General features: G+C 37.9%; 2 protein-coding genes across 2 annotated transcripts; one reads left to right on the top strand and one right to left on the bottom strand.

The window, feature by feature from the left end:
* Positions 1-97: 97 nt before the first annotated feature.
* Smp_003250 (hypothetical protein) lies at positions 98-1,366 on the top strand (the record flags this gene model as incomplete). Its single annotated transcript, XM_018793157.1, has 4 exons — positions 98-105; positions 781-913; positions 967-1,100; positions 1,234-1,366. 4 exons carry the CDS (start codon positions 98-100, stop codon positions 1,364-1,366), a joined length of 408 nt encoding a protein of 135 aa, XP_018647697.1.
* Positions 1,367-1,877: 511 nt separating this feature from the next.
* On the bottom strand, positions 1,878-12,398 carry Smp_123870 (synaptobrevin, putative|Pfam:PF00957; the record flags this gene model as incomplete). The annotated part of the gene is made up of 6 exons (XM_018793158.1): positions 1,878-2,028; positions 7,559-7,577; positions 9,800-9,851; positions 11,090-11,169; positions 12,104-12,279; positions 12,379-12,398. 6 exons carry the CDS (start codon positions 12,396-12,398, stop codon positions 1,878-1,880), a joined length of 498 nt encoding a protein of 165 aa, XP_018647698.1.
* Positions 12,399-18,563: the final 6,165 nt, after the last annotated feature.

Here is an 18,563-nt window from a genome sequence, read left to right on the forward strand (position 1 = left end):
ACCATAGCCCTCACACAAATAAATGAAATGACAATTGTGTGGCGCATTTATATCTGGCGCCCCCTTGTACCAATATTTATGTGTGCAAATAATAATTATGTCAGCGTAAATTTTTGGAAGGTTATATGGGCCGTTTATTTCTATACTACCGCCTCCTGCGATAGTTTCGGTCAGTTATTCGTACAAACTATCTAACTGATTTCTCTAGAAGTAACCTCAGGTTTTAATCATAGGCAACTGCGTGCGTACTTCAATCAAGCTCCTCACATTTTTAACAATTATGTGGTTAGTTTTGGCAAATCATACAAACTGTTTTATTAGTTACTTCATCAGAGTCACAGATAAACTTAACTGGCAGTCATGAAATTAGTTCATAATTCCTCCTCGTAGAGAGACAAATCGGTAATGTTTGTGAAACGACCTATAGTCGGATGAATGCAGTATCTAGCTGGTGTGTCGAAATACTTAAGGGTATAATTGACTGCAATTCAAAAATCGTATCAAGTAACCTATCTTAAGAAGTTATGACTGACACTCCATGGAGCGACATACTTGTGGACTGTTGTCATAACAATATCTCCACCAACAAACCTGAAAACTATACGGCCACACCTAACGTATGAATAGAAATAGACAAAATTCGAACAGCTCGAAACTCATGGTGATCCGTGATCCCCGCAAAAAATACTAGATAGGGAGACATTATAGCCACCTCTTAGTATTTGCTTTTGTAGTTAGTTCTGGAGGTACTGTGCGTCACTGTCTTTATTCTTGTTTCAGCCTAACAATACACAAAGTTAATCCTGGAAATCTACAAAAAATAAAATGCAAGGCTATGCTTCTTATGCTGGAGGCCCAGTTGGGCTTGGTAACTCGCCTGTTGTTTTATATTTTTAATCAGGTGATCCTAACAGTAAGTATATTTCGAGTACAGAACGCAGCAACGTAATTTCGAAATTCGTCCAGGAGAAACTTATCAGTGAACTATGTGTAGACGAGTGGAAAGATTGGCGAAAGTGCATACGAGGAAAACGAGGCGAGTGGTTTGGTACTTGGAATTGTAAACCCAAATATTTGATATTTGAACAGTGTCAGATGAGGTAAGATAATTTTACCTAGAAAAAAATATACATTGTCGCTCAAACAAATAAAACTGAGTTTGACCACTTATATCGTAAGCCATCTTAATGATTTGCACAATGAGTCATTTAAATACACTTCTTTTTTCTTCAGGTACCTTCAAGACCTAGAACAACTAAAAAAATTTGAAGAGGAATACTTAAGCTTGCGTACTGAATATCGAAAAACTGGTGTGGGCCGCGCTTTCATGACGAAAGAACGGATACGAGAACTGTGCGAGTTGTAAATACCCCCTCTTGTAATTGTAGCACACTTCAGTTCGTAAATATATATATATCTATGATTATGTGTATTTATCCAAATGTCAATTTGAAAAAGAGTAATACGAGAGGAAGATGAACATAAGCTTTCATGATTTATAATAACATAAGTAAACGTAATTAATGCAAATCATGCGGGAATTTCCAGTTTTAAATCCGGAGTTAAACAACAGTGAAATGCTTTACAATCCCTAATGGCAAAAATTAATTGAACTGACGCGAGACGAATGATACTGACAAAAAGTTTAACATGAGGAAGGAAATCACATACAAAACACCAAAATGGTGATTTCTTTTGTAAATGAAACAAGTTAGACGAAGATAGGAGGTCATCGACATAATGCATAGTAAGATAACTTAGTGATTAGAAGGTTTCCAGACGCAGATTTCGCGCGCTAGCACGTAAAAATAAAGAATAGAGTAGTCCTATTGATTGGAATAACTTTCCACTTCTATGAATGCTAGTATTTTGTTTTATTATTGGGGGGTAGTGCCGAACATTGAGGCTTCCCGACGACGCCTGTGAGAAGCTTCATGCTTCAATGGTTGTTTCTGACTCTGAGGGCTTGGTGCGGAGTGTTGCACTGGAGGAGGTAAAGCTGATGGTGCAGGAGCTGCTTCTTGTTTCCTATGGAAGGAAAACATTGTGTAAAATATACAATAATTTATTAACCAATTATAAACATCTTTTCATACTCAACATGTCAGTTTTATACCAGCGAGGTCACCTTTCATATACTTAGTGTGGTATATATCTCAAGGACTCACTCATCTGTAAGTGTCATTAACCCACTTAGAATGAATATAATCGGTAAGGATTATAGGCTACATATCAATGAATTGATAATTTGGATGACTTCTAAAGTAAGCATGGTCCTGGAAATTAAGCAAATACATGGAGTATGTTTCCTTAGGACATACTGTTAAAGGAGTTGATATTCAGAAGGAAAGGGTTCCTATAGTACTTATCTTTAGTCGCTTTTTTGCACATAAATTTGCGTTTTAAGGATAAATAGGTAAATATTTCACTGGTGAGATAAGCGAGGCGATCAAAATATACAATTACTTTGACTTTCAATCACAAACTAGGTATTTCTGAAGAACAGCACTACAGCAACAGTCCTCGTTTGAGTGAATTTTTACCAGGTGGAATTGTTTTCTGTGTATCTCGGATTGATAAGTGTTTCTCATCGCTAAAAGGTCAAGAGAAAACCGATACCTCCAAGATATGAAAAAATCAGATGAAATCTGCAGATCCTAATGATTTGAAACCTTGAGTGACATAGCTCACAATCGTTCTGAATGGCGAAGGTGCATCCACTTTGTCTTTTTCGAAGACCTGAGTCCCAAATACGGAAGCTTGAACCAATGTACATGTCAGAATCTACGTTGCATATGACCGACTGTTAAACCCTAACATACATTATTTGACGTAAAGCTTTTCAATGGCACCTCATAAACCGTGATTTAGCCGTGGTTGGTTAACCAAAAAACCTTCAGTAGGGCAGTGAACGCGTCTAGTACACCTTTTTAGTGAGACCAATAACGCTTTTGCTTTACTAATAAACTATCTGACTAGAACTATGTTGCAAACTATGGCCCGAAAACCTTACATACCATAGGATATATCGGGCAACAGTTTTCGTAGAGCAACTATTTACTTTGGATAAGTTAAAATGTTTCGATAGGAACGAGCTGTGAGCAGTGATTAAATTAACGTAAGACATGATTTACACTACGTGAATCAAAAGTGATTTAAATACTCATTGTACATATGTACTCTCATTTTTAAGCGTTTGTAGTACATATTGTTCGTCTCCTTCATTTTAGATTGCCTTGTGAGGGCTGTGATATTTCCCAACTGTTTAACAATGAAATGAAGCAACAAAAGAGAGCGCTTAAGTCTGATTTAACTTATGAGTCTGCTTTTCACTTGTAATGAATTAAATACGGTTGTATTGCAGGAACTTAGCAATCAAATCAAAATCTTGGGTGATGCATATCGACTGTAAATGCTACATTGACGTGGTGGCCGGTACCGCCTACTGTAATGACCCAATCGAGCTACGGTGGCTGGAATACTTATTCCCTTAAGTTTTACTTTTCCAAGTGGGTCGATTGAGTAGAATTAAAAACGAAAGCATAGTATTAATTTCTGAGGTCATACTGCCAACTGTACTGTGATTCTAATAGGGTATTTCTCATGAATGACCAACATCTTTAGCTATAATGCCTTCTCAAAATGGAAGAGCGGTTAGAAAAGGTCATGTTTAAAATAGTGCACGATACACCATTTTTAGCGTGGTCTGGAAACTACCGATCTAATACATCAAAAACTAATCATGAATAGGTCGTGTACAACTGACCTCAGTCATCTGTTTCTTGAGCGTTGGAGTCGTGGTTTTAGGACCTGTCAGACCACTACTACTAGCCTAGTCTTCCCAGGTGTCAAAAAATAACCTTTTACAGTATTTGAGTCCGGGAAGTGATAAGTGGCCCTATACTTCAAGCTTATTTTGTTTATACTGAAATCTATTATTCACTGCTCATCTTTTTTCTGTTCCCGGTATCGCAAGTCCTCATTTAGCTTTGACTTCCACGTGTGTCACTAATGTGAAAGAAATCCTATTTCTGGTCAGTAACTATGGATTAGGTAATCATTTAGTCTTAGCAAGTACCAATTATCATAAGGAGAGACACTATTTAACCAGGTGACCCCCCAAGATAGACAAAAATAGATTGCCTTGCTACCAGCTACCATTTGGGTGTGTATGTGTCTGACAGACGACCGCGTCTTATACAACGTGCATTTTGATGCGTTTTACTGGATAAAATACAGAGCTAATACTACTAGTTTAAACCAAAAGTTAAGGAAAAAAACAAACTTTAGAGGCTTTTACTGAATTGATGAAAAACGACTTCAACTTAAACTGACAAAAAGTATATGCAGCGATCACGGACAATTGTTGGCAAAAAAGCAAATCAGATTGAGGATTCAATAGCAATGAGTAACACTAAGTACTATAATATCAGACGTGTGTGAGACTATTTCAGAAAAAGACAATGGTACTTCACTGCTCAGATATTTTAACCGACTTTCAGTCTTTCTCAAGTTACCTATTACTTTCAAACACTCTAACACAAGTCGCCCAAATATTTACGAAGTTTAAAAAGATCATATTTAAATCTAAATGAAGTAGCGCAGTATGATCTACTAGGCTAACACCAAATATCTTTAAAGATAACGGACCACTTCCATCAGTTGGTTGGCTGCGACACACTAGAGAGAGTCTAGGAATGGGATCTAGTCTTATCTGACTGGTCTCTATCAGTGATTGTCTCAGTCTATAAAAAATATTGGGATTCTCATGTGGTAACTTTAAAGAAATCAGTTAAACTAATTAAGTGTTTAAAATATCAGTTCCTACAATAATTCGACACGTAAGTGGAATTTCGGAGCAAACATGTTTCCGACCTGGACGTAGATGTATTGCCCGAAAATTTGACCTCCACGAGGCTTTAAAAGAGATAGAGACATACTGGTACCCGACCGATTCATATTCTGACTAAAGAGCAGTGTCTGCCACTAGATGGCATATACGAGAAAGGCAAATAAACCTCGTGAAAACTTTACTTGGATACTAATAGTTAAGTTAGACAATCCCTCATAAGTACCTTCTTTTTAACCATATTTTCGATATTTATATTATACTACTATTACTTAGACTCTTCAGTTGTTTGTTGATTTCACAGAATCTTGCTGATGTGGTATAACAGCTTGTGCTAAAATACTTTTCTGCCAGACTCTAAATTGATTGTCACAGACTGATTCATACAATTTTGAGAATCACTATGAAAAGTGAAAAACTGCAATCGATGACACCGTTGACAAAGCCTAATCAATATGAGAAGATGGATAGGATAGAAAAGTTTTTTGTATAGACCCCATTAACGGGTAATTCATGATACAAAACAACACCGCTCTCATTTTACACATGAATAAGAAAACTGATAGCTTTCCCGCGAAGCGGATAAAATAACCGTTTTATTGAATGTTTCTATGTTTAATCAACATCCATTTATACTAGCATATGTATTGTGTTACCATGAATCAGATGAAACTCCGAAACCGCAATCACTTATCCCTTAGCCTTAAATCAATATCATTTCACTTTGTATTTGCGTAAATTCAACGAATCAGCGAAGGAACATAAGTTTACTGTAATCCATAAAACAAAATATAGATATTATCGGTCGGAAGAACAATGCAAATTTCGGGAACCTGGAATCCATCGACAATTTTTAAAAAATACTGATAAAGACTGGAATCAAAATTACGTTGTATGCAAACACATTATCACACAAGAATAAGATATTGTTGGTGTGAACTGATGGTTAAAGCGTTCGACTTCCAGACACCAAGTCCCGGTCTCGAACCCCTCTCCATTTATTTTGTTTGGGCAACCGGGTAGCATTATCAGTCCTCACACTTAAAATGTGACTCATACCCAACTATCTTATGAATGAGTTAATTAATTAATTACCACATAAAATAAAGTGATCAATAGACTCATAGAAGTTGTTTACATCATGTGTTACTCGATAATACGGAGAACATACACCGTTCAAACAACTCATAATAAATTGAGAAGAAATACCTAAACTTTGCACACTGACTCATACTTTTGACACCAACCATGTGAAAGTCAGAAATGACTTTATAAACAAAAATCCATACAACTACCTTACGGGGTGAAGGTATAGTATACTGGCGACCTGGAGTTAAGATAACGTTTCATGTATTTCGCTAGAAATTTAAAGTGCAGTGGTGGATAACTTGTATGTTATTATTGACGGAGGCAAAATAAGTAATATTCGGTTCTTAAAAATACCTATTATCCAACCGAAAAAGTGAATTTTAGGTGGTGCTTAAGCTAAATTACAAAACATATCTGCTTCTAAGACAGATTGTGTGTTGAAGTACTTGATGTGATTCAGTGAGTAGTTACGTGTTTAGTGAAACCAAATAGTATTCTTCCACTCTAAGCTTGTAAACAGAAGGATAACAAAACATTGAGCCATACCTGATGTCGGTTGATGAAAACCATGAATTTTATTTGTAAACCCTAGCTTACAACATTAACCCGACACCTAATACGTAAACATAGCCATTTCCTTTTACTATAACCAATAATTCGACACGTGAAGACTGATTATTTAGATTAAGGTCACTATACTACTGTATTTTATCTTTTGTTGTTGATTGTTTTGTAATTAGGCACAGTTTCTTGATCGGCTGATAAGTCGTTTAAGTTCGTCAGTATCGTATATTCTCACCCCTATTGTCTTAAAAACCCACTAAGCATCAATCTCAAATAAATTTTCATTGTTTGGATGATACAGAGAATTTCTCGCAGCAGACATGACAAGCTCAGGAAACATTAAGAAACATCACAAAAAAGAAAAGTCACATGTAGAGTTTCTGGTTGGCTGACTACTACACTGCTACCATGCTTAGTAGCATTCCAGAATTTTCAGGAAAACCCAAGGACTTCTAGAATACTATAAAAACCCTATGTTTTCTGTACATAAATGAACCTTTGGAGTAAAGTACTCGCATATTTCGCGCCTTTTCTCTCGTGTTTAAGTCGCTGGGTAGACTTAGCTTGAGGGTTACGAGACTAGCTTAGGATCCGAGTATAGCGTTCAATTAACAAAACTTACCACAATAATAGTCGCATAATGAACGGATACTGAATAGAATAAACAAACAATTTAACAATATGCACCTTAGAAAATGTAAAACGATTCCCAGATGTTTATTATTGGTTAAGGGTCAGGATCCTTAATATTGACAGAATAAAGACTGAATATCAGCTACATAAAGTATATAAAAATGAGAAGTAGGAGAGATATATGTGGAACAGGTTTGAGCAGAGTGATGATTATCTGTTATTGCGAATCGGGAAACAGAAATCTTATGTTCTTACTAATATGCAGTCAATGACAGGACAAAACAATCATATATGATATTACTCCACGTAATCAAAAGAACCGACCGATAAGTCAACACCATGGTAAACATACACAACACTTTGGTAAGCACTTAGCAAAAAAATCCATTATCATAGTCAAACGGATAAGTGAAAACAACTTACTTCCCGCCAAATATATACCCTGTATAAAATGAATTGACAAAAAGTAATCATGAAAACTGGGAAAAGGGTGTGACAATCTTAACAGATTACTAGAAATCTCTTAGCTAAATGTGCAAAAAATAATCTGAAAGCACTATACCAAAAGTTAAAGAGTAGAATGTAGAAACGTCTGAAGATGATACTGATTTGTGAGTTGTTTTTCTAGGTTATAGACATTTTTAACTATTGCATACATGAGTTAATTTCGACTCAAAAAATGTGGATAGTCAGATAATACAATTGATGGTTTTCAGATAATAAACAGCCAGCCAGAATTTTATCAACCTATTAAAAAACCAGTGAACTTTAGACTTTCCAGAAAAACAACTTTTCCGGTCCAACTGTTCTAAACTAGCCAAAAAATGACATCTACCAATGAATGGATATTAGAACAGAATTACTGGTGAGATCAATGAAGTTGAATAAATTTATCATCATAATACGGTACGTAATAAAAAATGAACGAGATATAGAGAGTGGAACAAGAACGTTTTTTCTGATTGATCTAATCTATAGTACTTGCCTTAAAAATCAACCTTTGTGTGAAGACAGGTATGTCTACTGGATCATAGAAAATACCACGTATTACTTAGAAATATCCATATAAGATAACGCCCCATGTACCAAACACCTAAGAATCTCGATCACTTTTAATTGGAAACTTCATGTCTGAAGAGGGGCCGTAGAGACAAAACGGATGCTAAAGCAAGCAGAAGGAACCTCTATTTAACCAAAAAGCGAAGGATGCTAGTGAGGAAATTCTAGATCCACTCAAGTATCATGACATTAAGAGTAACGGATCGATAAAGTAGGGTGGCGATTTATCTAAACATATTTTGTTATACAATTTGCCGATCCAATTGTTGCTAAGAGCGCAGTTTTTTAACTGAACGATACTATTAAGAACAGTCTACACTAACTAGAATCCCACAAATATCTAAAAGTCTTGTGATCGATGTAATTACGTGATTAAAAGTCATTTTGAAGCGAGGCTAAATACATGTCGTATTGATCGGTTACATCATGCTAAAAGCGAATTTCTTTACGGTTAATAGGCGTTATTCTGTGGAACCCGTTGGTTTTATTTAGCATAAAATGAGAACATTTTTTCAAAGTTTTTGCTGAGAACAGGCGGTTATATCGGCTCTATTGAGTTGACAGTCCATGAAGACATTGGTCGCTATACTGAGCCATGTAGTCAGGTGCGGACTACCTGGTTGGGGTCCTCGTGGTTATCTTAGTCAGTCGTAAGACTTTGGGTGACATAGATCGGAATCGTTCGCAGTGGCACAGGTGCATTTACAAATTGTTTTAGTTTAGATCCTACCTAAATTTCTGAATTCCCTATAAATTCATTTTCTCATTCTTTACTTCACTACGTTATATTTTCTCGAATTATATGTTTTATGCCTAATCTTTCCTATTACCACCAATACTGTTAATACCTCTACTGCTCTGGGATAAACCCTGACAATTTCATTTCAGTGTGCCAATGGAGTGTGGAAACTTGAACTGATGTATATATGTACTAGGCCCAACTTTTTGATTGACTAAATGCATATGTCAGCAATAAGTTCGGTTTAACAGGAACATGAATCACTGTGGATAAAAGCAAAATTTACGATAAAAATGACTGAGTTTAATGCACCTTATTCATGTATCTATAGAAAAATGAAGCTTATGAAACTTATGTGGACATATAACTCACCAAATAACACTCACATTTTAAAAGCAGGACACAACATCAACGACATAAAGTGCCACAACATTCTAATTAACAACAAATGCAAGAAATAACAAGGTATACACGTTAAAAACTTTAAAACCGTAAAATTTTACAGCGATGAATGATATAGAGTTTACAAACAGACACCTGCAAACCCAGAAATTATATAAAATACTCTCTCTTGAATAGTTAAGCAAGGTCTCTTGAGTATAAACAAGAATTAAACTTTTCAGTCTATAAAATGTAGCGATTCTATAAATAACTTTTTATAAATAAAACTGAAGTAAATTCATTTGTTCAATGCAAGCACTTCGTTCAAAGTGGAATTATTGTTGACGTAAACACTTATTTTAGTAAATGTTGGTTTGACCGATCACAGAGCAGCATATGAACCATACACAGAATATGAAATACAACAACAACAACGGATGAAACATGCAATAAAATAAATTTACATATTAACAACAAATACTTACATCCTAGTGCTATTATGAGTACTAATACAACGGCACCTATGATTATATTCATCTGAAAATAAACAAGATATTATTTAGTAATATGAATCTCAAGAATGAAAATCTTAGTGGTCGTTTTAATTGTTCTGTAAAGATATACAATGCTCTAGAACAATTGACGGTTATTTAACTCGTAAAGGCCATACACTACGCATAGATGACTACAGTTCACGAATGTGAATCAGATCAGAGTCAGTCATATGAGTTACCGACTTAGTCAATTACCGAATAGGTCAAAAAGGCTGATTACTGACTAAATCCCAATAATAAAAAGGGGTTAACTCTAACCCTAAAAATACTTATTGATTGAACTTATACTGTCTGGTCTAATATTAATTTATTAACATTAGGATCTATTAAAGCCGGGAACTACTGCAAAGAATGTGGATGACGGACTCGATTATTCACGAAACAGTTTAGAGGAGTAATGAGGTTTAAAGAGGCACTAAAATTTCACTTTAAGTCAGATTTCGAAGTTCAACTGAGAAGTGATCTATATAGGCTTGGTTTGAATTCCACTCCAACTTGTTGTTTAATCATTTTAGAAACCAATACCAATAAAAGTGACCCAAAAATGCAGCGTTAACTACAACATTGTGAAGTACAACAAATATTTCTGTAAACGACTACATGATTGGCTGAGACCTACCGCGGCACAATGATGATCTAAGAATGTTACGCTTGTTTATAAAAGGCGTAACAAGATAATAATTTTGGAAAAGTTATGTAAGCTAAACCTAAATTCTAAACGAAAAGTTTATTGTATCACCTTCAGTATACTATGCAGTCAAAAGAATCGTAAACTCGGTGTGAGCTTTCATGCTAAGATTTTAGTGCCACTGAATAATCCTTCCAGCAGTTGTGTTATGAGGATTCTTAATAACTCCAATAAGACTAACTCCTAATGACAATAGATTATTTCATGTCAGGTATGTGTTGCAAACCAACTTAGTTCCATATTTCAATGCCAGAAATATCTCGGATCTGCCAAAAATGGTTCCACCCTTGGTTTGTTCATTAAATAGCAATGCAACTGAAAACAGCTAAACCTCAGAAGGGTCCTTTACATAAATCACTTAGGTACAATAGCAAATCACTGATTGCTGTTATGCTATTATATCACTCGCGGAAATAGGATGGAATAACTATCAACGTAAAGTATGAGGGTTCATCAATGTTTGTAATTACTAATATCAACAGAAACCATACAAGAAAACCATAAAGGGTTTCCAAATAGCTGGAAATACATACCTTCATATTTTTCCACCAATATTTGTTTTTCAATTTACCTGCACTGGCCTCGAACTGTGATGCGCCTGCCTGCAAAGCATCTGTGAGAATGAAAATCACAATGAACTCCACTCATTAATAAAGAAATATTTCTTGTAACTCCGCATTTTTAAACTGAGAAGACTGACCTAACTCTACATATAAGTTCCCAGGTATTGAGATGGATTACATTTGGATACTGGAATAATGGGAGTTGGGAGCATGTTTATGGATGCGATTTCCATTTAGCTGAATTTCACTTTTAATAATTACCTAAAAGAAGTAGACTTCGACACAACGAACATGTTGTTGCTATTTTTCAGACACAACGATGATCAAACACAGTCATCGGATGCCATATCTGAGAAACACATTCTCCTGAACGCTGAGCATATTTAAGATATTTGTCCCTCCCTAATAAAATCGTGATTCAAGATCGGTCTATGTCAGTGCTTAAACAAATGAGAGGAAGTGAAATGGTTTAATGTGTCAGCAGAGTTCACTGTTTACGCTTTCTTAGGAGTCATGGTGAGTCAAATACAATTTGGTCAGAGATAACTCCCTACATTAAAAGACTTATAAAACGACCACCAGCTTTTTTCAATCAGTTCTGAACATAGTATGCACGTTATATCGCATATATAGGATATTTATCGAACGAATATTAGATAAGCAACTTTTCTAGGCTGAGAAGAATTTCCACCGCTGACCTGAGGGTTGTACCTAAGTCTAAACTTAGAGTATGACGTCCTTGGAATGATGTGAACCAGTAGTCTGAGACTCTGGACGAAATATCCAATTATAACAACTCACGCGCTCCCCCTCACCCATCTTAAATGGTAATCATTTCACTACTCGTCATCATTTTTTTTGTCGAGCCACATATTTATAGTTCACAAAAACAGGTTGAGAAAACCAAAATTTTATTTCTAACTAGCAAGGTATAACTTAGAATCGTAAAATGCAAACACACTAAGTCTATGGTACGGACTCTACCTGCTCGATCATCCAACTGGCTAAGTTTAGCGTCGCGCTCCAGAACTTTCTCCATGTTTACTCGCATGATGTCTACTACTTCATCAACCTGAGCTTGGGTTTGTTGCAGGCGCTTGTTTTGTGGTCGTGGTTGAGGAGTTGCCCCATTAGCAACAGTGGCTCCTGCATCGGCTGACCTAGATAAATAGAAAAGCATTTAATTTATACCGAAAATTTTAGCATGACAGGAGGGCTACAAAAAGATAATTACATCTTCGTAAACAGCTCAAAGATACCGCGTAGTTCTGAGATCCATATACTGATTGAGTTGATGAAACAAAAGCAAATGATTAAAGTAGCACCAACTGAATGAAAGAATCTCACACTAAACGAGCTTTAATGTCTAGTAAAAATCAGTTACTGATGCACAATAGTACTGACCAATGGTATGACTGATTGTGTTTGGTTGTATATGTAACATCCGTTATCTTTGTTACCAAAACCTATTGGTTTCTTTGAGCTCGCTTCTTAATGTGCTGATATGTTTCCAAACCTTTTATCAAATATTCAGTGGTCTAACAACTCCACGGCTTTAGTTCTAGTCAGCTTGGTAGTTATTTGTAGATTAGTATAACCTTAATTTATCTCAGGGCAGTAGGTTTTCTGCAGTCAGTTTCATTTCGGAAAGGACAGGGAACTAGGTAGGTGTTAGTCGTGGCAATGATGGTCTCGCAGTTGGTCCAACTTTCTTTTGAAAGAGTCGACAGATGGAGTTTCAATGACGTGTTGAGGTAATAAATTACACTCGTTAATGATTCGATGGGAAAGTAGATAATCATCTGACAAATAATTTGTTCTGGGATTGTGAACATTTTTGGAGTGTCTTCGTAAATTCTCCGCCTGGGAAGACGAAAAAATGAGGGCATATCAGGCTCAAGTTTATCACTAAGTAATTTGAAAACTGTAATCAAGTCATCTCTAGTTCTTCGATTTGACAACGGGAATAGGTTTAGTTTAGCTAGTCGGCTTAGTTTCTGTTCTCTGAACCTTTTGCAAAAGCTAACAGTCGTTTTTTAGGCAGGGGCTAGCCGCTTGTACTCAGTACCCACGTTTAGGACGCATGAATACTGTATACGAAGTCAAAAAAGTTTTAGCGTCGACATGACTAAATGCCCTACGTATTGACCATAGGGTTCTAAAACTTTTGGCGGCTATTACACGGCAGTGTGCGGTAGTCTTTAAGTATTGGCTAACGGTAAATCCTAAGTTATTTTGTGTCTGGACAACAGGTAGCTCAGTGTTATTCATCATGTATATATCTGCACCTTCATGACCAATATGCATCACAATACACTTGGACGTATTTATCGGCAGCTGCCAAGTTTGGTATCATTCAGATAATTTCTCCAGGTCGTTTAGAAGTTCTGAGCTATCACCCCTACTTCTTATCGCTCTCCATATCTTGACATCGGCAGGCTATAGCAAGACTGATGATCATTCACATACAAGAGGAATAACACTGATCCCAAAACTGTACCCTGAGGCACTCCGCTTAGCACACTTTTCTAGCTAGACAACTTAAAGTTCACCCGTACACTTTGTTAACTCCCAATCAGGAAGTCGTTTATTCACATTATTAGATTGCCTGAAACCTCGGCATTTCTTAACTTATATAACAGGCGGTTGTAAGGGACTTTGTCAAAAGCTTTTCTGAAGTCAATGTAGGCTAAACCAATAGGTAACTTTTGGTCTTTAAATGAGTACCAGCCTTCACAAGCCACTAATAAGTTATTGAGACAGGAATAACCTATCTTAAAACCATTAGGCTTTTCCTATAGATTCCGGTTACCATCGAGATATTTAAATAGCTCCTTCCGAATGAATTTTCTAAAATCTTAACAACCACGGTAGTTAGGCTAACAGGTCGGTGGTTCTCAGGTTTCTGTTTTGTACCTGTTTTGGAGACAGGACTTACTATGGCGTTCCTTCAGTCTTTTGGTAGTGGACCTTGGGTTAAGGATAGATTAAAACATACACCCAAGGGGTTTGCAACAAAGTTAGCTAATTCCTTTAATAACCTAGGATGCAGTCAATCGCGTACAGTGGGTTTGCCTATATCAAGCTTATTTAGCAGCCCGAAAAAATCGAGTTCTTTTTGGTCACGTTGTCCAGTATGTGTGTGTGGGGGGGTTTGTATGAATTGTCAGGAAGGATGTTTCTGCGGTATATACATTGCTGAAGTAGTTTGAGAATGCTTGAGCTTGTAGCTGTAAATAATTCCCCAAAATCAATAGCTCATTAAGTGTTCGACATTGGATGCTGACCACGTTGTTTAAGTGTACTTGTTTAACTGAAGGCTTTCGGTCATGCATCCGCACCAGATCACGTTTCAACACGGCGTGGGACACAGCTTCTACGTTTCCATAGTCAGCTAAGAACGAACGCCTCTCGATATATTGGTAACGTATCAAATATATCTTACTTACTTCTTCTCGTCTGACTTCTGATTTCCTTTGGCCGGGAACGATCGAATATAGAAGGTGATACTGGTCGCTAGTTGTTAAACTAGAATACTAGTCGTATCCTCAGTGGTGAGCCTTACGTGATCTGGTACACCAAGCCAATGAACTGTGAGTCTGTTCCTTTTTGGAATATTATTATTCATTGTTATTCTTTATTTGAATTTTATATATTGTGATATACTTTTTTTTCGCGAGTTTTTCCCGGACATATTTTAATTAGACATTTTTCGTTCCTTATATTATTATGACGGAACACTCACCTAAGGATCTTAAGTTTAAATCTATTCCCCCTATTTCGATTCAGTTAACGCCATTTTGGCCCGATAATATCGAGTCCTGGTTCTGCTACGCAGAAGCTGATTTTTGCATGCACGGAATCACGGACTCGCGCACACGTTTCCTCGCGGTAATTAAGGCGTTACCGCGCGAATTTAACAGGTACGTAACACCTAGTATGTTTACTAGTGATGTTCCCGAACCTTACGAAACTCTCAAATGTTCGATTGTAAAACGTGGAGACCTAACCGACCGACAACGGTTAGACCAACTCTTCCATAACATCGACCTGCAACATGGTTCTGCAACAGACATGTTGCTAAGAATGAGAGAGGTTATCGGCCAACGAACTTTCGATGATGGCCTATTCAGACAACTTTTCTTGTCTAAACTTCCTCAACTTGTGCAAGCAGTTCTCGCCTTGTTTCAAAACAACGCCGTAGACGAGCTGGCTGCATCTGCCGACCGAATCCTAGAAATCACCAAATCCATTGGCGCCGAGGTCTTTTCCGTCAAAGAAAAACCTCAATCGACCCCGTTTGACATAGCCGAACTATGTCACACGCTTACACGATATCTTAGATTTCGTAATGACCGTAGTCGGTCAAAAACCCCGCGTAGAAGTGTCTCACGTAGGCGATCTGTCTCTCGACCACGAAAGACAGATAATCCCGACTGGTGCTGGCATCATAACCAGTACGGTAAGTCTTCCGGAAATTGCAGGAAACCCTGCAATTATCCGACCTCAAAATCGAATGACACGAAAAACAGTTCGGGAAACTTCCCAGCCGGTACGCGTTAACGGCAACCGTAGCCGGCGAACACAGCCGTCTGTTATACATCACGGATGTGACTACGAAAGTTCGCTACCTCGTCGACACTGGCGCAGAAGTTAGCGTTCTTCCAGCAAATCCCGACGACAGACTTCGCGAGTCTGTTTTAAGTTTACAGGCGGCAAACGGAAAGCCGATCGCTACTTACTGTAAAAGGTACGTCTACCTTAACATGGGTTTACGCAAACCCATACACTGGATTTTCGTGGTTGCAGATGTCTCTATGCCAAACATTGGTATAGATCTGTTACAATACCACAATCTACTCATCGACACACGCTCACGAAGGTTAATAGACGGAAACACTAAGTTATCTGTTTGCGCAACTCCTTGTTCTGGTTGCAGGTTATCCCCAGTCACGATTAAGCACACCATAGACCTCTTGTATCAATCAGTACTCGACAAATACCCCGGGATATACCAATCGCAATCGAAATTGCCTTGTGTAACCAGCAATGTTACACATCACATCTCGACTACAGGACCACCTGTATTCTCGAAAGCCCGTCGACTCGCTCCCGAAAAGCTTAGGTTAGCCAAAAACGAATTCGAGCATATGATAGACTTAGGTATAATTCGACCATCAAATAGTCCATGGTCATCCCCATTGCACATGGTCCCTAAAAAGGACAGCAACGATTGGCGGCCAACTGGTGATTATCGGCGTCTGAATGCTAAAACCATTCCCGATCGTTACCCGCTGCCTCATATTCACGATTTGACAGCTACCTTGAAAGGTACAACTGTCTTTTCGAAAATCGACTTAGTTAAGGCTTATAACCAAATACCGATGGCAACCGACGACATTCCTTAAACCGCCATCATCACTCCTTTCGGTCTTTACGAATTCTTGCGAATGCCTTTTGGTTTAAGAAATGAGGCTCAAACCTTCCAAAGGTTTATAGACGACGTCTTCCGAGGTCTCAACTTCGTACATACGTATGTTGATGACTGTCTAATAGCAAGTCCGGACAGAGAATCACATCTCAAGCATCTGGACATTGTTTTCCATCGACTCCAAAGGCATGGCATTACTGTAAACATTCAGAAATGCCAAATCGGGACTAACTCCTTAGACTTCTTAGGACACACTATTGATGCCCAAGGCATCCGACCCCTTAGAAGCAAAGTGGCGGCCATTCTGGATTACCCAGAACCGACCACGATCAAGCAGTTGCAAACTTTTAACGGACTCGTAAGTTTCTACAGACGGTTCATACCCAAATGCGCATCCCTTATGAAACCGTTAACCGATCAGCTTCGTGGAAATGCAAAATCAATTAGTTTAAACGACACAGCCCGTAAAGCATTCTCTACAGTTAAGGAACACATCGCTAAGGCAACCCCGCTTGCTCATCAGGACACTCAAGCGCCCATTAGTATCGCCGTAGACGCATCCGACTCAGCAATCGGAGGAGTCTTATAACAATGGGTTAACAACTCTTGGCAACCTTTAGGATTTTTCTCGAGACGGTCGCTAGACGCGGAATCTAGGTACAGCACGTTCGGTAGGGAACTCCTAGCTATGTATTGTGCTGTACGGCATTTCCAACATTCCATCGAAGGAAGGGAACTCACACTTTTTACCGATCACAAACCTCTTACCTTCTCCTTAAGTTCATCTTCAGACAAGTACTCACCGCGAGAGTCTCGACAACTCGACTACATTTCGCAGTTTACTTCAGACATACAACACATTTGTGGAGCTAACAATGTAGTCGCAGACGCCTTGTCTCGAATAAGTTCCTTGAACAGTTTCCAAGGAATCGACCTTCTTAAACTCGCTCAGCTTCAAAAAGAAGACGCTGATCTTCAGCACGAGTTATCCTAGACAACTCTTAAACTAAGTATTAAGCAGATGGGAACAGGTAAGGGAACCTTACTATGTGACACATCTACAGGTAGGGATCGTCCAATAGTACCAAAACATTATCGACGCAACGTCTTCAATAAGTTGCACAATCTTTTTCATCCAGGTGTCCGTGCAACAATCAAGCTTATAGCAGAACGGTTTTGCTGGCCTGGCATGAATGAAAACGTGAGGGAGTGGGCACGCTCCTGTGTAAGCTGTCAGAAATCTAAGGTCATAAGACACAACAAATGTCCCTTAGGCTCTTTCAAGACCCCTGACGCTCGTTTCGACCACGTTCATCTAGATTTGGTAGGACCCTTACACGATTCGAACGGATACTCATATCTCTTAACATGCGTAGACCGTTTTACTCGATGGCCAGAAGCAGTACCGATTAAGGACATTACTGCTGAAACAGTGGCTCGCGCTTTCGTCGAACGATGGGTAGCAAATTTCGGCTGTCTTTTTTATTCTATTACAGGCAGACAGATAACTTACTGATCTTTAAGATGGTGATCAACTGAGGCCGATCAAAAGAAGCTCAAAATGTCCTCAATTATTGTAAGTTGCTCAATGCCTTACTTTTCTTACCTTGGAGATTTTACAGTCTTCTACTCTTTCATATCCTTTGATTTGTTACTAGTCCTTGCCACATCTTAACTACATATAATCTGACTACTCTATCATAGCATATACCATTATTTATCGTCATAGCAGTATTTTATACTAAATGGATGTCTAACCCATAATACAGCTTTAACAACCTGGTTTGCTTGTAACATGTAATTAGTGGAGATTGTGTATTCCAACAAGGAGCTTAGCTTAAGGCAATATTCATGCATACCGCAAACGCTAGAGAACCAAACATCACAAAAAGAGGTGTGGTTGCGTTGCCGACCAGCACACATGCTGGTGGGAACAGAACATGTTGTTAAATTACGGCTCCTAATGGTCAAATGGGATGTCACGAAACAATGGTATTGATGCTAATTTATCAC

This window comes from Schistosoma mansoni, chromosome 1 (genome assembly GCF_000237925.1).
Source record: "Schistosoma mansoni strain Puerto Rico chromosome 1, complete genome".
Taxonomy (NCBI): Eukaryota; Metazoa; Platyhelminthes; class Trematoda; order Strigeidida; family Schistosomatidae; genus Schistosoma; species Schistosoma mansoni.